The following is a 23,433-nucleotide window of genomic DNA, read 5'->3' on the forward strand; positions in this document are numbered from 1 at the left end:
CTTGAAAATATAAACTCTTCAGACATACGCATTGGAGAGTTGGCCCTTCTTCTAGCCTTGTGGGTCTTCTAAACAGAAAACACAGCTTGAAAGCCTGTAGTGAGCCAAAAGGTCGGGCATCGAGGAACATGTACAATGACTGTTCACTGGTCTCGTTCTTAGCGTAGTAAACCGCATGTAATGACAAACGCAAGACCAGAAGAAAGGAAAACGTAAGCTCCACATTACTGCGGAAAAAATCGGTTACAGCAAAGAAAGCAATAACCAACAGGACCAAAAGCGAATTCACTTCACACTGTCGAATCGCTGCGAAGACGAACTCGTTGGTGTTGTTGTTGTTCCCAGCCCGTTTCGCGCGTGCTCGCTACAGTTCTCGAATGATTGACAGATTTCTTAACTGGGGCGATCATGGAAAGCCGAAAAGCGGCAAGATCAAAGGCCGTTGCCAGCCCCCCCCCCCTGGTTAAGGTTTATACACAACTTATGTATTGGAAATTTGATAATTGTTATCTACTGCGCTTCCCAGCTGCAACTTTTCTTTCAGAATGCTATGTTTACAACCTTTTTCCTTCAGAAGTCTTACAGACTTTCGCTTCCAACTGTTACAAAGTACGAGGCAGCGAAAACCGGAAGTGGCGTTGGATTTTGCGTTTGACCGCTGTGAACTCTTTCGAGCTTTCAGTTTATATAAACGTAATTTTTCAATAAAACATGCATGGGACCAAAACGTGTGGCACAATTTGACCAGTTGTCGGTCGACAATTTTGAAGTATAAAAGTGCGCGCTGCTTTACTGAATGGTAAACATACCACCGCGTGCGAACGGAAGCTTCCGTTTTATTCAAATATGCACATTCGATCATATTTTATACGCCTTCTGTTGTGCTGTTTGTTTACTGTAACATGGGTAGTCTTAGAATTAAGAAGAAACAATGAAGCTAACGACTTCAAAATTTATTATTTTGCCGTATTTACTATACACCAGAAAACCTTGCTGCACGCAAAATTTCAAAAGGTCAAAATTTCGTTTTCCTACTTCATCTCTGTCTGCATGAATGCACGGGACATTGTTTTAATTTATATACTGTACCTTATGAATCTCTATAGGGACTGTCTGTCCTTCAATGCCCTTCACGAATATTTGAATCTCATCTTGGTCCATCTCGATCAGCAACTGACGGGAGAGAAGATTAGACATTTTAAATCTTAACCCTCGCTGCTACTCGATTCCTTGACCAAACAGAAACGAAGAGAACAATCTAAGAAAGTTCTTACCCTCCGAAGTCCACAAAAGCAACAGAAACCGAGAGTTTAAAATTCCTGATCAAAAAACACAACACCGTAGAAGGAGAAAATATTGATTTGGATCGCTGGCTGATAGCTTCAGTATAAGAAGTGTTTTCATTTTTCGAGGGAAAAGCCCGGGGAAAACCCCCGGTCAAGGTTTTCTAGGAAACTCGACACGTTGATACAGAAAATTCTTATCTTTTGCACAGACAGCAGAAACTGTTTACAATTCCCGACTTAGAGAGCAAGGCCTGGTAAAGCAGGGGACATTAGAGGACAATAAGATTTATCGATTGCTTGCTTCGGTAAAAGAAGCAGTTTTACTTTCAAGGGAAACTTCCGAAGTCTTTAATTGTTTTCTTGGAAATTCCGGAAACGAAGAAAGGGGTTTTTCCCATGCTGATCAAGTCCTTATATGGCCATAACTTTAAGAAGGGTTGAGGACGGATATTTTTCAGGCTTAAGTACGATTATTCTGCCAGGAGACTTTCTTCTTTGAATGAATGACAATTTGCATTTTTTTTTTTGGCAAACTGGTCTGTTTCTCCGAAGCTGTGAGTAGCGTCCCACCCACACTTCTCGGGTTCTTCGCCGCTTTCGGTCTCAACCGCAAATTCCGGAATATTTTGTTTTTAGTATTCAATATTCAAACTGTCAGTATTCAATATTCAAACCTCAATATTCAATGAGGGTCTCAATGGGGTTAACCGATAGCCGTAAAAAGGCCAAAAATTTAGTCGATAGCCGTAAAAATTGAAAAATTTTAACCGTTAGCCGTAAATCGAGTAAAAAAGAGTTAACCGTAAAAGAAATTGTTCCCTAGATTTGCCACTTTTAAGGGAGTTACAAAACTCACTTATGGTTGCGTTTTTTATTTCCCGGCTAGTGAGACTCCGTACGTACGTTAGGTGAAGCGCCTTTTAGGTGTTGACCAAGACCTAAGCTCCATTTCCTCCACTCTCTCGGGGAACTAATTTTTTCCATAGCGAAAGTGTGGCTTCTTGCTGGGGATTAATATTTGCTATTTTCAGGAGGTCGTGCCCTCAAAACACTAGTGAAACAACACACAGAGATGTCACTGTTTGTAAAACGAGTTGCCGATAAACAATATTTCCCTGTTTTTCTCTGACGCTACGGTAGACATTGCCGTCCCTGTACGGCGTCTTCCCACGCAATCTCGGTCAAGGCATTTCGGTGGCGAACTCGCTAGGACCACGTGACCCGAAACGCATTAGCCGCGCGGAATAATGAGGCCTACGGACAAGGCAACGGTAGACAGTCGTTCCGTACAGTCCTTCGCTATCATTAAAAACACCGGACACGGGAATTTTGTTATTGGCCGTTTTCACGCTAGAGCTAGAGATGGATTATCCGTCTGAGACTAGCCTGTGTAAAGTATCGCCCTCCTCACAGACACCCCTTCTCCTATTTTTTCTGAGGAGAGGGGGCGGCTGTACACAGGCTATCTGGAACGGATAATCCCGTCTTGAACTGTCCGTCGAAATTGACCGATAAAGTCAGGCGGATTGTTCATTCAAAATTAATACTATTCCATTTTCAAATTACGAAGTATTACCTACCCGACGCGAATCATCAAACGGATAACCCGTCTCACACGAGTAATCCGTCTCTAGTATGAAAACGGCCATTTCTGTTATAATGAATGTCGCGCCCCGGCCTTGAGTTGGGCGTTTGCGTGTCCGCTTTTGCTTTTTCACAAAGATTATTTTTAAATTGACTATTGACATTTCTATGTACAAAATAGTATTAGAAGTGAAATACTTCATAAAAAGAATGATCTATCAAATATTAAAATTTTTCAAAAGAATAGTTTGTTTCATCCCGAGATGATCTGAAGACCTTATTTGAGGGTCTGGGTGGGGTTAACTGACAACTGACAAATGGCCAAAATTTTAACTGACAACTGACAAATAGACGAAAATTTAACTGACTACTGACATTTGCCTTGGATTTTACTGACAAAACCAAAAGGACCTGATTGTCCGGCCTTAGTTTCTACACCCGTTTTTAAGACCTTAAATAGCATTGTTCCACTCCTTTCATCAGACAATGTGATCAAGTGTGCGTTTTTAGGGGTAATCTTAGCAGCAAGACTCTTAAGTGTCATATTTCGTCAATGATTTTACTGTAAAACCCATGTGTGTCATATATCATCTGTTGTAAATGACCTATGATTTCAAATTTACGCTCCTCTGAATGGCTGATCAGAATGAGGGATTTGTGAGTCAGGCGTGAGAAATTGTCCTTGATGCGTGAGATCGTTGTCTTTAGTCCATAGTCGTACGACTCACGCATAATGCGTATCAATATTGTGATGTTATAAATTTTGATTGGCTTAATGATTGGCTGCTATGTTGGACTCTGGCCAGCAAAAACGTTTAAGTGGAGGAGAGTAACACAAGACTTGGGAAAAAGGAGGGCCACTTGAAATGCTTACAATAGCAAAACTGATTAAAAATTAAGGTACTATTGCATCAGTTTTGGAATTTAATGTTTAATGTACATTATATGTGCCTTTTAAGCCAAATGTTGCATTAAAAATATCCAAATAAGTTTCATAGCTAATCATTAATAACCATTTAACTGACAACTGACAAAAAGCCCAACATTTAACTGACACCTGACAAATGGCCGAAATTTTAACTGACAACTGACATTTGTACTTCCCCCCATCCAGACCCTCTTATTTCGATTTAAAGATACAAAAAATACAGGTTAATTAATATTTAACTTTTTGAAACAAAGGAAGTTAATTTTTAACTTTTTTGTTAACCGTAACTGAAAAAAATTAACCGATAGCCGTAAAATAGCCAAAATTTTAGCCGATAACCGTAAAAGCCACCACCCCATTGAGACCCTCTTCAATATTCAGACTTCCATATTTATCTTATTTTCATTATTTAAACAATATTGACAATAGACCCAGCTGTAGACCTTGTCACGGTTTTCGACGCCATCTTGACGAATAGGCAAAAGCTTGAGAAATTACAGTGTTTGTATTAGAATCTAATGTCGAATAATTTCCGTAGAACGGCTGTTTTGAAAAAAAATATGAATTTTAAACTAATGCTTCACTCCTAAGGATTCTACTGAAAAAAAATTGAGGGCGTTACACGCCCTAGAAGACCTAGAAGCACTTTTTAAACTTTTCTATACATTTGTCTGTGAGAAAGCCCCGGGAAAAATTACAGACAAATACATGGAAAATCTAAAGCAAGCCTGTGCAGAAATTTAAGCACAGGTACGCCCCCCAAATTTCTTAGTACAATGCTTTGTTTGGTAGCTTTAGTTTACAAGTCATATTTTTTTCAGAAAAGCCGTTTTACGGAAATTATTCGACATTAGATTCTCATACAAACACTGTAATTTCTCACGCGTTTGCCTACTCGTCAAGATGACGTCGTAAACCGTGACAAGGTCTATTATGACCTCCCTCATTACTCATTGTTTCCTATAGATCGTTTTCACTGTCATGCAACAAAAAAATAAATTGGAAACCGTCCAGTGGAAGAAGCCAAGAAAATGAAATGTTATTAAAGGCTAATTTTTAAACAATTTGTCCAAGTCTCAGGTCTTTGTGGCCCACAGTTTCTGAGTTATTTGCGGAAAAGTTCACGCTCATTTGCAGAGCTTTGTATGGAGACGCCATATTGATGCACCGTTTTGGTGCACCAATATGGCCGCCGAAAATCAACAAAAACATCTGGAGTACACTTTTTCTATAAAAGCTCCTTCTCTTCACTCGAGAACTAGCATACGTGCGCATAAAAATATATTCTAATACTTGGAATGGTTATACTGCTGAAAATCAAGAGGAGATACTTTTTTGACAGCATTCCTATTTTGGTGTCACGCACTGTGAAAACTCGGAAGTTCAAATTGCTGTATTTTCGAAATGAAACATACTACGGGGATGCAAACTTGTACAAAGATTTACTTTTTGTTTATCTTCAACCTAGTGTAAATAAGAATTCGTAAAATCTCGCTATTTTGACTTTACAATTGATGACGTCACTGTGAAAGCCAATAACGTCCGTTATTGCAGCCTACCAAGACAAAATGCATTCCTTTGCAATGAGTACTACCTAATGGCAGAGGTCGTTCAGAAAATATCAAATTATAAACAAAACATGCTCCTAGTTACATTGCAATATACTATTATCTGTTGGTAAACGTTGGTAGAAAAATGCTTGACCTGGTTACAAACATAATCCCCAACTGATTTTCAAAGTGAGAGTACACATAAAAACAAATACAAACAGCGTCAAAAAATGACAAAGCAGTGCTGATTAATGTAAATTATATATACAATCCAATAGAAAAGCAGCGTGTTTCTGTATTCATTACCATTATAGTCTATTTTGTGGCCAATTGCGGAAGACCCCATATTAGTCACTTTGGGGCAAATATGTAATTTTCGTGATCCCAACTTAGTCACTTTCTATTTATATATCTACCTTATCAATCCTTTAAATAGGTCATCCTAAAATGAATTGACCCATTTTTTAATAAATTGAATGAAGAACACTTTACTTTCCACCTACAGTACAAATTTTCTGGCACGTTTGTTAACCGGAAATATGAAGAACTTTCTTACCCCAAAAATCCGAAAATGCGCGACCCCATTCTAGTAACTCTATTGAAAAATGCGACCCCATCATAGTCAGTCCAGTCGTGAAAATGCGACCCCATCCACCGGCACATCCGATTAGCCTCTTATAAGGAAGAGCCCCCCCGGGGAATTTTCTAGAAAAATAAAGATTCATTCTTCAAGTACGTTTATTCATATTCAAACTGAATTTTTAAATATTCAAACTATACTAAACTCAATATTCAAAATTCAATATTCAATATTCCTCTTCCACCCCCGAAACGCAATTTCCCTTGGGTTTTCAGAATTTTGTCTGCGAAAAATCGAAAGTCACCGATACGATGAATTCAGGAGGAGACTTTCTTTAAAGGAAAGAAAATTCACCTTCGTATGACTACTTATACAAAATAATGCAGTCAATTTTAGACATTTCCTGTATGACAAGCAATCGCTTCCTGTCCCCTGATGTGTCAAAAGCTGTTGCAAAGAAATCAAGTTTGTTAAACTGGCAAAGAATGGTCTAAAACATAACTGACCTACCATCAGTGTAAAATACCAATCACTGAAACAGTAAAAACAGTGTTTCTCTCTCAAGCTGTTATAGCCTCTTTCGTCAACTACTTTCGGAAAATCGAAAGGCTCTGCTCGCAGGGTAGTCGTAGGGGAGATGATAACTGGGGAGGGGGCGGAGGTGACAGTACATGGGTATTATTTAGTTTCGGCAATCCAATATTACCCAAGGAATAAGTTCTTCTATCATACCTTGGAATCTCCCAAAAATAACGACCTCCCTCAACCCCTGGCAAGTGAACACTTAACGGGATTTGAAAAATTGGATGTTTTCCAAACTTTGGAAAAATAGGGAACCCCTGAGACAACCCGTCATAAAACGAAATTTCGATTTCAAGATTTAGCTACAAATGCCTATAAATCAGAATACCCTAATAGAATAAGTCCGGACACAGTTATGAATCTGAAAAAATCGTGCTATTGTGTAAACCTAGCCAAAATCTCTCTTATACTTTTTTGCTCTCGCAAATTATGTAATTAGGTAGTTCTGTTTGTATTCAGTTTGTACTGATTATATATGTGTCATTGGAATAAAATAAACACTTTTTCTTTTAAACTCCTTTCCGTTTATAATGCAAGGTTTGGAAGGGTCTTTTTTTTTCTATTTTGCCTTTCAGTACTCAACTCTTACAAATCCTCTAAAAACGGATTGATCAATCGGTCTGTAAAGCAGCCATATGTTTTGATAGTGCTCGTGTTATCGTCGCCCGAACGTACGGCTAAATACCTTAACTTCCAGCTCGCTGTTGTCTTGTTAGCTCAATTGGATAGTGCGCTGAATCGGTATCGAGAAGTCCTGCAGGGTTCGAGTCCAGGTAAGCCTGAATTTTTTCCGGCTTTCTTTTCGCAACTATTTAACTTTCACAACCTCGTTAATAATTTATAAAAAAATACAAAGGAAATTAATGTTTAATGTGTGTTTAGAAATCAGATGAGAAACAGCTCATTTTTGCATTCTCAATTTCTCCTTTTAAAATCATTTCGTTTGAGAAGTAATTTTAAGCATTTGACATAGTGATTCGTCACCAGACGAAAATCCTCGAAGTTCGTCAAAAATACTTCGCCGCGCGTCTTATTTTCAACTGTCTTCTCAGTGTTTCATCTGGTGATGAAACACTGCGTCTTCATGCTTGATATAGTGCGTGATGATCTTCTCTGCACTTAACAGTATAATTTATTTCAAAAGGTTGAGTTTGATCGTCCGGGTGAACGTAGTCCTGAATAGGACTGTTGTTGTTGACAGTGACTGACGTTTCGACAACCTGTGCGGTAGTCATCTTCAGAGTCAAGGTGAGTTGTATCACGTCAGTTGATGGTATTATACTCTGGTTATTGATCTGATTGGTCAATTATGTCGCGATGTTATTGGTCGTCTGTCAGTTAAGCCGTGATGTTATTGGCTATGAAGACTCGTAATCATAGCCTGCGAAAACATCCGTTTCTCCTCGCTCTTCGCCGCTGGGGGCGTATCGTTCGGAGGAACGTCTGCGACTCAGCGACAGAAATTCCATACTGATGACGCAAAATCTGTCCGGAATCCGGTCAGAAGCGCTGATTGGTCGACGGAGTAGTTACATTGTTTTAGCTATTGTTTGCGAAACGTCCCCAGCGGCGAAGAGCGAGGAGAAACGGATGTTTTCGCAGGCTATCGTAGTCAGTGATTGGTGCGTTTCGATCCGTCTATTGTCACAGTTAAACAGTCGTCTATTGTTAGTCAAATTGTCAGTTCTCCAGTTGTTCTCTCGTAGTTAGTTTTGCTTGATCTCGTCAATAAGTCGTTTGTACGGCGCTGGTAACTGTTGGCTACGATTCAGTGGCGTTTGTTCTAAGTTAGTAAACCAGCTTTCTAAAGTAAGACGTTGATAGTACTCTGTAGAATACGTTATACATTTCGCAGAGTCCCAGTCAACGTGATGTTTCGTCTTTAAATGGTGCTCGGCAATGTGATTGTTGACGTCACCTTTCCTCGTCGCGCGTTTGTACTCGGTCAGTCGCGTGCTTAGGTTTCTGCCGGTTTCACCAATGTAAGAAGCCTGGCAGTCGCAGCATTTGATCTTGTATACTGCTCCCTATCTGTCCTCCGGTTTGTCTTTGTCCTTGACATTAGTAAGCAGTCGCCGTAAAGTGGTTATCGGTTTGTGCGCAACACGTATATTGTAAGGTTGTAATATACGTGCAGTAGTTTCAGAGGTGCCTCTGATGTACGGTATAGTTGCTGTCGTAACAGGGCCAGAGTTGGTCTGAGAGTTGGAGTCTTGGAGTCAGGGCTGGCTGCAGCAGTAACAAATTTTGGTTGTTTCGTGCTGCAGTGGAAAGCCCTTTGACAGCGATAAACAGCGCTTTTGCAGCGGTGCAGAAAATTCCCGAATCACGATCTGCGCTGTAAAGTGGCTGCAAAGTGGCTTCGAAAAGACAAAGAATGTTGTTACCGGTAATGGCCTACCACTCGTTAGTACAAAAAAAGAAATGTAGGCTCCAATAATACAATAATCGCCATACATGGTAGAGGAGTTGACAAGGTCTTAGTAGCTGAGTAAAAACCACTAGAAAGTCAAAATGCAACCTATACTTTATTAGTATCCACGCGTACACGTTACAAAAGCACGTGACATAGAACAAATCTGCAACAGTCTCGCTTTGTAAATATTTAGCAATCACGGTCACTCATCTGAATGTAAGAACATCCATTAACATGCAGACATTGAAAATTATCTTTTTTCAAAATAAAGAGAATAACAGCGATTGTTCTACATAACGTTTACACGGCCAGCAGGCAAATGATATTTTGATTCGTTGCAACGGGCTAAGCTGGACATTGCTCACCTTGACGTTTTATCCATGATCCACGATCTTCTGCACTTTTTTCATGAAAGAAATCAACCCAATTTTACTTTGGTCGTTGTTAAATTTTACAATGGACTAAGGAACGAACATTACCACGAGTGTATAATAATCTTGTAAGTGCGAACCCCATCTGAGATTCTTGTATCTGTGTTGCTTGCTCTGGTTCGATTCGTCGATACTTAGCGTAGAAGTCACTGTTCAGTACATTGTTTGCAAATACGTTTGAGCTGTTCCATCCAAAAACTTCAACAGAACTTCCATCTCGAAACAGAACTAGATGCAAAAAAACTTAGAATGTTTGCGCCTTTCATTTAACGGTCGCAAATGTTTGGGCGATCCCGTGTTTGTCTAGAGATGTAATGGGATCTCAAGCAAAAGGACTGACCAATTAGATTACGGCCTAGAATGTCTCCAGGGAATTAGCGATAACATTCCCACACTCGCCGGTCACGGAATGAAATTTATTGAAATCTTTATTCCGAAAGCATAGGATTTGGAGGTTTATTCAATAAGTGATCTTCTTTGCCCACAAGCTTACTCACATTTCTTAAAGGTACAGTCAAAGTTTTCGCGTTATAAAAGCCGTAATCTGTGCCAGGGCTTTATCTGGCGATTCATGTTATTGGCGCTCAAGAAAGTCAGATCGACCGCAGCTAAATTGTAGCGTTACTGCAGCTACTTCGCAGCGTTTGAAAGTAGGCAACTGCGCTGCAAACCGCTGCCGAGAACTTCAAAGAGCCTTCAAAGGCTGCAGAGCGCTTTTGCATCCCGCTGCAACTTGAATGAAGCTGCTGTTTGGCTTCTAAAAGGCTGCTGAACAGCTGTAATTTAGCTGTACAGCTATTTTGAAGCGATTTTGTGGCGCTGTACAGCGCTGCAAGTTTCGTACTTGTGTTGCCAACGTTGTCAATGTTATCGCTGTTGTCACTGTTGTCGCTGTTGTCACTGTTTTCACTGTTGCACTGTTGTCGCTGTTGTTACTGTTTTCGCTGTTGTCACCGTTTTCACTGTTGTCACTGTTGTCACCGTGGTCACGGTTGTTGCTGTTGTCGCTGTTGTCACTGTTGTCACTGTTGTCGCTGCTGTTGCTGTTGTCGCTGTTGTCACTGATGTCACTGTTGTCACCGTCGTCACTGTTGTAGCTGTTGTTGAAGTTGTCGCCGTTGTCACTGTTGTCACTGTTGTCACCATTGTCACTCTTGTCACCGTTGTCACAAATGTCACTGTTGTCTTCGTTGTCACTGTTGTCACTGTTGTCGCTGTTGTCACTGCAAAGTTGTCACATTTTTCACCATCGTCACTGTCCTTGCTGTTGTTCTTGTTGTCGCTGTTGTCACTGTTGTTACTATTTTCACTGTTGTCATCGTTGTCAGTGTTGTCGCCGTTGTCGCTGTTGTTGCTGGTGTCACCGTTGTCATTGTTGTTACCTTTGTCACCATTGTCGCTGTTTTCACTGGTGTCATCGTTGTCGCTGTTTGTCTTGTTGTCACTGTTGTCGCTGTTGTCGCCATTGTCACTGCTGTCACTGTTGTCACCGTTGTCACGGTTGTTGCTGTTGTCACTGTTTTTACTGTTGTCACCGTCATCACTGTTGTAGCTGTTGTTGCTGTTGTCACTGTTGTCGCCGTTGTCACTGTTGTTCACTGTTGTCACCGTTGTCGGGGATGTCACCATTGTCACTGCTGTCGCTGTTGCCACTGCAAAGTTGTCACTGTTGTCACCATTGTCGCTGTTGTCAATGTTGTCACCATTGTCACTGGTGTCACCATTGTCGCTATTGTCACTGTTGTTGCCATTGTCATTATTGTCGCTGTTGTCGCTGGTGTCACTGTTGTCACTGTTGTCACTGTTGTCACTGTTGTCATTATTGTCACTGTTGTCGCTGTTGTTGCTGTTGTCGCTGTTGTCACTGTGTCACTGTGTTACTGTTGTCGCTGTTGTCACTGTTGTCGCTGTTGCCACTGTTTTCACTGTTGCACTATTGTCGCTGTTGTCACTGTTGTCACTGTTGTCATCGTTGTCACTGTTGTCACTGTTGTCACTGTTGTCACCGTTGTCACGGTTGTTGCTGTTTTCGCTGTTGTCACTGTTTTTACTGTTGTCACTGTTGTCGCTGTTGTCACTGATGTCACTGTTGTCACCGTCGTCACTGTTGTAGCTGTTGTTGAAGTTGTCGCTGTTGTCACTGTTGTCACTGTTGTCACCATTGTCGCTGTTGTCGCTGTTGTCGCTGTTGTCACTGTTTTTACTAATGCACTGTTGTCGCTGTTGTCACTGTTGTCACCGTTGTCACTGTTGTCACCGTTGTCATGGTTGTTGCTGTTTCACTGTTGTTACTGTTGTCAGTGTTGTCACTGTTGTCGCTGTTGTCGCTTTTGTAACTGATGTCACTGTTGTCACCGTTGTCACTGTTGTAGCTTTTGTTGAAGTTGTTGCTGTTGTCACTGTTGTCACCATTGTCACTGTTGTCATTGTTGTCACTGTTGTCGCTGTTGTTGCGGTTGTCACTGTTGTCACTGTGTCACTGTGTTACTGTTGTCGCTGTGGTCACTGTTGTCGCTGTTGCCACTGTTTTCACTGTTGCACTATTGTCGCTGTTGTCACTGTTGTCACTGTTGTCATCGTTGTCACTGTTGTCACTGTTGTCACTGTTGTCACCGTTGTCACGGTTGTTGCTGTTTTCGCTGTTGTCACTGTTTTTACTGTTGTCACTGTTGTCGCTGTTGTCACTGATGTCACTGTTGTCACCGTCGTCACTGTTGTAGCTGTTGTTGAAGTTGTCGCTGTTGTCACTGTTGTCACCATTGTCGCTGTTGTCGCTGTTGTCGCTGTTGTCACTGTTTTTACTAATGCACTGTTGTCGCTGTTGTCACTGTTGTCACCGTTGTCACTGTTGTCACCGTTGTCATGGTTGTTGCTGTTTCACTGTTGTTACTGTTGTCAGTGTTGTCACTGTTGTCGCTGTTGTCGCTTTTGTAACTGATGTCACTGTTGTCACCGTTGTCACTGTTGTAGCTTTTGTTGAAGTTGTTGCTGTTGTCACTGTTGTCACCATTGTCACTGTTGTCACTGTTGTCACTATTGTCACTGTTGTTGCGGTTGTCACTGTTGTCTCCGTTGTCACCGTTGTCACTGTTGCACTGTTGTTTTGGTTGTCACCGTTGTCACTGTTGTCGCTGTTGTCACTGCAAAGTTGTTACATTTGTCACCATTGTCGCTGTTGTCAATGTTGTCCTTGTTCTCGCTGTTGTAATGCTGGTGTCACCGTTGTCATTGTTGTTACCTTTGTCACCATTGTCGCTGTTTTCGCTGGTGTCATCGTTGTCGCTGTTTGTCTTGTTGTCACTGTTGTCGCCGTTGTCGCCATTGTCACTGCTGTCACTGTTGTCACCGTTGTCACGGTTGTTGCTGTTGTCGCTGTTGTCACTGTTTTTACTGTTGTCACCGTCATCACTGTTGTAGCTGTTGTTGCTGTTGTCGCTGTTGTCACATTTGTCACTGTTGTCACCACTGTCACTGTTGTCACCATTGTCAATGTTGTCACCGTTGTCATTGTTGTCACCGTTGTCACTGTTGTCGCTGTTTTCACTCTTGTTACTGTTGTCACTGTTGTCGCTGTTGTTACTGTTGTCGCAGTTGTCACTGTTTTTGCTGTTGTCGCTTTTGTCACTGCTGCCGCTGTTGTTGGTGTTGTCGCTTTTGTCAAGGTGGTCGTAATTTTCAGGCAAGGGTTAAACTAGCGAAGATTTTTTGTTTCTTTTTTGTTGCTGTTATCGCTGTTGTAACTGTTGTCGCTGTTGTCACTGCTGTCGCTGTTGCATACAGGTTTGACTGTGACTTTACGACTAATGCCGTATCGGTGGAATTCATCAATCGACTCTAGTTTCGTTTTTCACCAAAATATTCTCTCAAAATTAAGAAAAGATAATAATTTTCTCACATTTAGTGTCTCAGTCTTCCCAGTATCATTCCGTGACAAAAATAATACAGGATCTAATCTTAGCGAGACAAGACACATATTTACCTATACACACCAATTAAAAAGCTGGCGAAATGACAGTTTTTGTTGGGGATCATGATCATTTTTGAACGTTAATTTTGGTGACAACTATCTGGTGAAATGTTTTATATTTTACACCTTACCACGAAAATGCGTGGTTATTAAAGACTACAGGTCAACCCCATTCACACTTCCCTATTAACCACTTCTGTCACTTACAAAGAATTAACGCCTTTATTTCTAGGTGTAAATTTCAAATTTATGAAACTATAAAGTAACATTTAACTCTTAATGACTGGTCTCGAGAGAAGCACAATCAATAACTGTTTCCCAAGGGACCAGTCTTTAAGTGATTTGCTATAAGGCTGGAAATTTTGAACCTGGAAATTCATTAAACCTCGCTGTAACCGCGGTTAACATTCGCAGGTAGCAGTGCACGGTTACCCTCTGAAGTCATAGATTTTGCGATGTTGCCCGCTCAGAGATTTTGGCGGGAAACAGTTTCATTGTTAGAAGTCATATGACCTGGAAGTAACGAATGTGAGCGCGCGCTGTTGGGAAAAAAATTTCAGCTGTATATCAAATGGTTTTATGCATTGTACGTGATCTTTTATACAGAAAACTTGCACGAAGGCGACATACACGACTGAAAACATTGGCACTTCCCGCGATCATGGCAGTCTGAAAGATTTCAAAACAAAGATAGACTACCAAGAACGTCACTTGAAAATAGCAAAAGAACAGGGTGATAGACGGGAAGAAGGAAGAGCATATGGCAGTGTTGGCATCACCTATCTCCGGCTTGGAGATTATAAAACAGCCAAATACTACCTAGAATGCCAGATTAAAATTTTCAAGGAACTGGGTGACAGATTAAGAGAAGGAAGAGCGTACGGAAATCTTGGCAACACCCATTACTCTCTGGGAGATTTCAAAACCGGCAGAGACTCCTATCAACGTCGGCTGGAAATTGCGAAAGAATTGGGTTATAGATCAGGAGAAGGACAGTTATATAGCAATCTTGGCAACACCCATCAAAGTCTGGGAGATTTTAAAAAAGCCAAAGACTACTATGAACGTAAACTGAAAATTGCCGAAGAATTTGGTAACAGATAAGGAAAGGGAAGAGCACAAAGCAATCTTGGCAACGCCCATTACAGTCTGGGAAATGTTAAAACAGCCATAGAATACTATCAACGTCACTTGAAAATTGCTAAAGAACTTTGTGACTTATCAGGAGAGTGAAATGCGTATAACAGTCTTGGCGAAGCCCACCAAAAACTGGGAGATTTTAAAAAAGCCAAGGACTACCATGAACGTCACCTGAAAATTGCCAAAAAACTAAGTGAAAGATTGGAAGAAAGAAAAGCGTATTGTAATCTTGGGAACGCGCATTATAGTCTGGGAGATTTTAAAACCGCAAGAGACTACCATGAACGATGCCTGAAAATAGCAAAAGACCTGGGCGACAAATGGCTTGAGGGAAGAGAATATGCCAATCTTGGCAACGTCCTTGACCTCGTCCTTGGAGATTATAAAACAGCCATGAACTACTATGAACGTCATCTGAAAATTGCCAAAGAAATGGGTGACAGATCGGAAGAAGGACAAGCGTATGGCAATCTTGGTAACACCCATCAAGGTTTGGGAGATTTCGAAACCGCAAGAGACTACCACGAACGTAACCTGAAAATTGCAAAAGAATCGGGTGACAGATCAGGGGAAGGAAGAGCGTATGGAAATCTTGGCAACGCCCATCAAAGTTTGGGAGATTTCAGAACCGCTAGAGACTACCATGAACGTCACCTGAAAATTGCAAAAGAATGTGGTAACAGATTGCAAGAAGGAAAAGCATATGGCAATCTTGGGAACGCCCACAGGAGTCTGGGAGATTTTAAAAAAGCCATATACTTCCATCAGTGTGACCTGGAAATTGCAAAAGAATTGGACGACAAATGGGAAGAAGGAAGTGCGTATGGCGATCTTGGTATGGCCCACCACAGTCTGGGAGATTTTAAAACAGCCATAGACTTCCATCAGCGTCAGTTGGAAATTGCGAAAGAATTGGGTTGCAGATCGGAAGAAGGACGGGCGTATGGCAATCTTGGTATCGCCTACCACAGTCTGGGGGATTTTAAATCAGCCATAGACTTCCATCAGCGTCAATTGGAAATTGGAAAAGAGCTGGGTGACAGATCGGAAGAAGGAAGGGCGTATAACAACCTTGGCAACGCCCATCAAAGTCTGGGAGATCTCAAAAGCTCAAGAAATTATTATGAACGTGTCCTAAAAATTTCAAAAGAATCGGGTGACAGATCCGGAGAGGGAATAGCGTATGGCAATCTTGGCACAACCTATGAATATCTAGGAGATTTTAATACAGCTATAGACTACTATGAACGTCAGCTGAAAAGTGCGAAAGAACTGGGTGACAGATCCACAGAGGGAATTGCAAATGGCCAACTTGGCGCAGCCCATGACTGTCTGGGAGATTTTAAAACTGCCAAGGACTATCTTGAACGTTTTCTGGAAATTGCGAAGGAACTGGGTCATAGATCAGGAGAAGGAAAAGCGTATTGCAGACTTGGAAAAATCCTTCACAAGCTGGGAGAGCTCGAAATTGCTACTACTATGAGCGTGGTCTGAAAATTGCGAAAGAACTGGGTGACCTATCGGAAGTTGGATACGCGTATAACAATCTTGGCAGCGTCCATTACTTTCTGGGAGATTTTAAAACCGCCTTAGAATACTTTCAAAGTCATTTGAAAATTTCTAAAGAACTGGGTGACAGATCAGGAGAAGGAAAAGCAAATGGATGTATTGGCCACGCCTATCTACTTTTGGGAGAGTTTAAATCCTCTAAGGATTACCACGAACGTCACCTGAAAATTGCGAAAGAACTGGGTGACACCTTAGGCGAGGGAAAAGCTTGTGCTAGTCTTGGTAATTCTTTTGAATTACTGGGACAGTGTGCAGCGGCAATTAAATATTACCAACTAGCTATTACTTTGTTCAATAATATTAGAGATCGTCTTCAATTTAAAGACGAGTTGAAAATAAGCTTACGTGATCGATTCCAGACAGTATACGCAGCCCTTTGGCGTTTGATGTTAACGGAGGGCCACGTTACAGAAGCTTTGTTTTCCGCCGAGCAAGGACGGGCACAAGGTTTAAAAGATCTTATGGAACTAAGTTATGCCTTTCAAAGCAGTGAAGCGTATGGTGGATCAGGTACAGGAGTCAAAACAGTCAATGAACTGCTTGGTTACCTTCCTCCAAACACAATTTTTATGGCCTTCGGAGAAAACGAATTAATCTTCTGGGTTTGCCAGAGTGGAAAGGAATTTGAATCACGAAAGAAACAAATCCATCCTAAGGATGAAGTTGAAACTTTCTTGGAGGTTCTCTTGCAGGTTGCCCAGCAGGAAATTGGAACAAGGGATCTTGTGAAGGGTGAAGATCGATCTCTTCAATTACCGGATAACCTGGTACTTAAAAGATCACCCCAAGATGGCAAACAAACCAAACACTTGCACCTACAAAAAAGCGCCTTAAGTACATTGTATGACACCATCATTGAGCCTATTCAAGATCTTCTTTTGGGCACTGAACTCATGTTTGTCCCTGAAGGACCACTTTGCTTGGCTCCTTTTGCTGCATTTAAGGGCCCAAATTCCAAGTATCTTTGCGAGTCATTCAAAATTCGAGTGGCTCCATCCCTCACAAGCTTGAAAACGGTTGCAGATTGTCCAGTAAATTACCATCAAAAGTCAGGCGCACTTCTTGTGGGTGATCCTTTGACAGAGCTTCCACCGCTACCATGTGCCAGGGAGGAAGTAGAAATGATCGGCAGAATGCTTGGCAGCACACCTCACATTGGAGCACAGGCCACAAAGGTTGAGGTTTTAACCCGACTCGGTTCTGTTGCCTTAGTGCACATCGCTGCACATGGCGATATGGAAACAGGCGAGATTGCCCTAGCGTCAACAGAAGGTGTGAAAGAGAACATTTTGACGATGAGAGATGTACTGGGTGTTCAGATGCGAGCAAGACTAGTTGTACTCAGTTGCTGTCACAGTGCTCGTGGGGAGATCAAAGCCGAAGGTGTGGTCGGTATAGCACGAGCATTTTTGGGTGCTGGTGCTCGTTCTGTTCTGGTGTCATTGTGGGCGATTGACGATGAAGCCACTTTGGAATTCATGAAAAATTTCTATCAGCATCTTGTGAAAGGGATAAGTGCTAGTGAATCCTTGGATCAAACAATGAACTGTATGAGAGAATCTGAGGAGTTTAATGCAGTCAAGTATTGGGCACCATTCGTTCTTATTGGTGATGACGTCACATTGGAATTTGCTGGGAACGAATAGAAAACCCACAATGCCGAGGTAACGTCATAAATCTTGTAATTTTTTAACAATATTTTGACAAGCTTTTCTTTCAATTTGAAACTCAAACTCATTAATAATTTATAAAGAAAATACAAAGGAAATTAATGTTTAATGAGTGTTTGGAAATAAGATGAAAAACTGCTGATTTTTGCATCCTAATTTCTCCTTCTAAAATCATTTCATTTGAGAAGTAATATCAAGCAGTTGACACAATGTTTCATCACCAGATTAAACACCGCGAAGTTCGTCAAAAGTATCCCGCTGCGCGTCGTATTTTCAATTCTCCTCTCAGTGTTTCATCTGGTGTTGAAACACTGCGTCTCATGCTTGATATATTATATCCTATTCTCTTTTCTTTATATTCACTTTTTTCACAAAGACCATAATTCACCTTGTTTACACCCACCCCTACCCCTCCCAAATTTTCCGCAAACATTCTTTCCAATTTCTCCTGGGTGTTACAGTCGTCCTAAGAGAAAGCGAAGGCGATGGTTATGCAAAATTTAGGGGGATAAACATGGAAAATAGTGAATTACAATACGTTAAACACCAAAAAGTGCTACCAATTGAACACAAGCCAAAATAAACAGGAAAATAAATTAATAGCGCTAGATAAATTACACTTGCAGTTATAGGTTATGTGACAGCATTCTAATTGTAACTGAGTCAAACTTGGATGAAAGTCATGACACTAAGTTGCCCCCGTGTTACAATATAAAGCCGTCATCTCTTTATGATATTTTATGCTCTTTTTAACCAAAGGACTCCTTTAGTTTACCATTGAAAAGCTAGTTTTGGAAACGTACGTCTATGTTTAAAGCTTATTCGCAGTTTTTAACTTAAAATATTTCTAATCGGGCAACTGACCCGAAAAACGTTCCTCTTAATTTTTAATCGAATTACAATGAGCAAAGTAGATTGGCTTCATATCGCTGTATGTCCTCTCATCAAGGTAATAACTTGCGGAAAGTGTTACTGTATAACCATTTATCTTGAAAGGACCTGCCCTGGTCTGGATCTGATAGCTAATATTTTGCAATATTTTTATTTTTGCAGCTCACTGATGTAAGTTTTGAAAGCCATAGGGTGTTTCTTGGCATACTCTATTAGCTGATTGTTTCAGAGGGTACAGCGTTACCACGACAGATGCTGACACCAATAGAAAAATATGGATTGCAAGGCTGCACCTCAGGCTGAGGCAGGTTCTAAAGTCTGCTTTTCATGTCTTCCCTATTAGTTACCAAAAAAGGATTTGTAGTACTGCTCGAAGCACCAACGAAAAACCACGTACAGTATTAACTTTTAGTGATCACCATGTGGATGAACCTATTTAGCTCACTTTTCTTCAAGTTCAACCGTAGCAAAGACGTTTACAAACTCGGACTCCTTTCGAGTTTCATTTTTTAAGCCTTGGACAAAGAGTACATTTCTATCGTTCACTTTAAACTGACACGAAAATAGAATTTTTCTTGTTGTAATTAACATTTAATAGTATGATTATAACCGCTTTGTCAACGGTCTGGGTAAGAGGAGGAATAACTCAGCGGAATGACACGTGGCTTGGCAGCCTAGTGCCTAGGCGTTCTCTCTTGCCCGTTCTCCGCGCAGAGTCCGGGAAACAGCGGGCGAGTCTCTCTGGGCGACGTAACAGCCCAGAATTGACCTAGCCGAGAACGCCTAGGTACTAGGCTGGTGGTGTGACATGGGGAATGTTATAAATTGTAAACTATGCGTTTAGGATTAGGGTTTCATTAATTTCTACTTTATGTCAAGTAATCTATTCCGTTTCCATCAAGCCGTCCCGTGAACTCATTCCTCATTCCACTCTCAAGTTTTTTCAAGAGGTTGAGGCGATTCTATGAAGAATGTAAAGTAAGCGGAAATTTGGTAGGTTTTTTTTTAAAACAGCTCAGTCGTAGCTATATAATAAGATTACCCATTTTATGATCAAGTTTCCTAAACGCCTTTTGTAAGAGTTATTTTTAGCCAATACGTTTAATTCAAATGAGTTCTAAACAGACCATATTGACCCTGTTTTGTTTGTACCAGGGTTTTTCTCTTTCGTGAATGCTATTACGACTATATAATAGTAAACAATGGCCGTAGACACGTTTGACGCGTTTGAGACGTCTAGAATAACTAAGGGATGCTAAGGCAGACGCTTGAAAGGAATTAAACGAATTAAGGTTCAGACTAACCAAAAGTGTATTGCTTTGTCACCCAACAAAGCCGTTTTACTTTTACAAAAGCCTGCTGGAAGATGGATGCTTTCTTTCGTTACAGTGATTTTACTTAATCCGTGAAACAAATACAAAAATTAATGCCAAATAGCTGCAAGTAAACAATAGAAGACGATGGAATTAGTGTATAGTAGTGCCATAGTTAAAGTATTTTGTTAGGGTATTGCGTAGCAGTCTGGTATCTATCTTAAGTCACCAGTGTAATAATGCGCCAGGTGCAAAAAGAGTAGGGGAAGGTGGAAAGGGAGAAAAGCGCGAAAGAGAAAAGAGAGGGAGGCAGGCTAGATTGAGAAAACAATGTCCAAGTGCTTGTGTTGTGGTTGGTCAAGAAAAACAAGTTCATTATATTCCATAGAGAACGCACGCTACCTCACGCCTTAGGTCATTATGTATGCATCTTAGCTCTTGAACGTGTTTAAAAAAATCATGATTAACCCATCTCTTAGATATAGAGCGTTTTCACTCACGTGGCCAGTATCTATGCTAATTAATTGGAACAATAGAAAGTTTTTACGTAAGAAAAGAGTTCAATTCCCACAGGGTTGTCTGGTACACCAGCATGGCCGCCGTTTCATTGTTTTGGAACACCAATATGGCCGCCGTGACGTCATGTGAAAACGTTCTATTGTGTGTAGGATTCCCACAAGTGCAGTACATGGATTTAAGTGAGATAGTTCATGTTGTCAAAGCTGATGTCATTGTGACCAGTGAAACTTAGATTTACATGAAGAACGCTTTTTGTGTTTGAGGTGTCCCCTGAATGGAGGTTAAAGCTGGGTTTTGGGACCAAGAAAAAGTGTCCCTTTCCCCTGTACAGAGGTCACCCTTCACTAGAGGTAACAGATACAAAGATTATGTAAACATTTTTCTGAGACCAAATTTTGTGTCCCCTGAGTGGAGTTGTCCCTTGAACAAAGCTATCCCCTGGAGAGGTTCCATTGTATTTCCTTTGTCCGTTTTACCCTCCAAGTTTAGGGCGCCTGCATTTGCTTGAGGGATGCGTTTCCACCTTTCTCTTGTAGTATCAAAAGGTGTTTTCAGTTAAGGCTTTAGCTCAGATTTTACACGTTTATAGTTGTTACATTGTGTAGATAGTCAAGTTGTATTTTGCAGACGGCATTTAATAAATGTCCAAGCTTATAGTTCACTCTGCACGCCTCCGTACTATGTTGTTCGTGCGGTGCGTATAAATAGGAGTGCACGCGATCTTTTCTTATTATCACTAGGATTAGCACGCGATCGTAAAGAAACGTTTCTCGCGCGTTGTTGAGTTACATGAGCACTTGGGAAATTTTAGGAAACACTCGAGAAGAGGGAAAACACGCATCATTTCTATTGTACTCGTTCTATAAAATGCTTTGGCTGATACAATTCGGCGTTGCACTGGACGACCTTCGACTTGTTGCTTAACCGCATTTAGGCGGGCGCGCTCTTGTGTTGTGATGGTTTCGCGAGTACATAATTTTCATTTGAATTCGTAACGGAATTACAAAAAATTTAAGACAAGCCTCCAAATAGCAAAGCTAGTGGAGGCAGACCTGACTCCATGATTATTACACGAGCTGAATAGATATAAGTTGGCAGGTGTATCCTGTCTTTGTTCAATAATTAATCATTTCAAATTTTATTATTCTTAATCACTTTTTTCCCTCAAATTTTAAGCCATTTTATGCAATGACGGTTCCAGCCTTACTGCTGCTACATGAATTTCATTAAATCATTTTTTAGGCCAAGTGAGATCGCGCTGCGATGTAAACGGGAAAAGCGCACGATATCTGAAGAGCAAGACATTTTTTACCACAGTGCCCCTGTAAGAGGCCACGTTTATATCTAGTTATTTTGACGGTTTTAGACAGTAAAATTGGAAAAACATGATGTACGTCAGGAATTGGTACTACCGCTTCACAAGTAAAGTATTTTACTTTAGTACAAGGTAACACAAGCCAAAAATTTGGCAAATGCTCAGGAATTGAGTAGATTTGGAATAGAGAATGTATCCGTTTTTGAAAATACATCCATGGGTTTGGGGAGGGTGAAGTTAAATACGCTGCTGGGGCCATTAGTCATCATTTACCATAAATTAAGGAAGTTGTGGATTTTTATCAACTGAGATCATTGTCCTGTTGAGTAAGGCATTTATGGAACAATCGAATGGCTTCCCATTGCCGAGAAGCAAGTAAGATGTGAGGTCTTCGACTTTTGATGTACTCATGTGCTTTCTCAGGAGTAAGTTTCCTAGCCTAAAGTGACAAAAGAAAATAGTGAGAGCTACTTTACACAAAGTTTAATTATAATTATAATCCTGGAAAAAATTGAAAATCGTGATAAAGAAATCGAAAGATATTTTTGCAGTCAGTACATGGGTGGCTTAGCCTCCCACCCAGTCGTTAGTTTTCCTTTTTGTGTAGTTCGATAAAGACACTAAAGTTCAAGAACCACAATAAAGTTCAATAACAACTTCATGAGTTCAGAAAATGAGACGAGCATTAATGTTTGTTTATTAGGTTATGTCAAGGTATTAGTTTAATTTTCAGTCATTTTTGCTTTTTAACTTACTTGGACTCTACGCTATTGACAGTTATATCAAGTGACATTGTCCAGTTTTAACAATCTTTGGGGCCTGCTCATACAGTTTTACCACCCAGCTTGTTCAGTTTTTTCCCAGTTGATGTATTGTGGTAATTCCTCGGTAGGCGTAGCGTAGCTTAGTAAAGACACAATCATTACACTATAGCTGGTCCATTATAATAGCTCTAAAGTTCCTCTTTATACTTTCTGTTGTATTGCCTCTGCTAATTTATCCTATTTAGCCTTGCCGTTGTTATGGTATATTGCAGTTAGGTTGACAGGTCACAGTCACTTAGCTATTGGTTCAAGATTAGAAACCTGTATTTGGATTATCTTGTTAAGCAGCTTAAAGTTATTAAAGTTTATAATAATCAAAGGATATATGGAAAAAAATAAAGAAAATTCTGCATTTAGGCGAAAATTCAAGCTCTAAACTTTTCAGTGCGAGGAGTTCTCGATCGATAATCGATATATGATAAACATGTCAAAAACCCATGATTGTGAGCGTAGTTTGTGACATATGATATTAATAGGTAATCAAATGGTATACTCGTGAAATTAGGGAATTTTGTCCAAATTCATCCTCGGAGAGCCCTGGAGCGGTTAGTTGGGTCAGGAAAAACGACGGCGAAAGTTTTGCTGGCTCCTTATTGGGCGCAAAATTATTTTTGTGGACAATCACAGACACGCAGTCGAATAGGTCGTGGAACCGGTTATTTAAGAATAGCATGCAACTAAAATTTCCTAATAAAAATATTCTACCCCAGAGGTTCTCCTACCCGTTCTTGAAAACGTTCTCCACTGTTTTTCCTGACCCAACTGACCGCTCCTGGGCCTCCGAGGGTGGTCCAAATTCTAATAATTTCCCGAGCCTTTAGAATTTGGACAAAACGTGCGTGAAATTATTCGCTACTTCACTCGTCGC

At 40.7% G+C, this 23,433-nt stretch overlaps 1 protein-coding gene across 1 annotated transcript in view; it reads right to left on the reverse strand.

The window, feature by feature from the left end:
- The window catches only part of LOC140950926 (uncharacterized), a 19,646-nt gene extending 18,157 nt beyond the window's left edge, over positions 1–1,489 (reverse strand). The window contains exons 1-2 of the mRNA XM_073400141.1: positions 1,275–1,489; positions 1,090–1,173 (exon numbers count right to left, since the gene is read on the reverse strand). Coding sequence (XP_073256242.1) covers positions 1,090–1,161 — 72 coding nt within the window. The 5' untranslated portion in view covers positions 1,162–1,173; positions 1,275–1,489. The remainder of the gene's footprint in view (positions 1–1,089; positions 1,174–1,274) is intronic.
- Positions 1,490–23,433: the final 21,944 nt, after the last annotated feature.

This window comes from Porites lutea, chromosome 10 (genome assembly GCF_958299795.1).
Source record: "Porites lutea chromosome 10, jaPorLute2.1, whole genome shotgun sequence".
NCBI classification, from domain to species: domain Eukaryota; kingdom Metazoa; phylum Cnidaria; class Anthozoa; order Scleractinia; family Poritidae; genus Porites; species Porites lutea.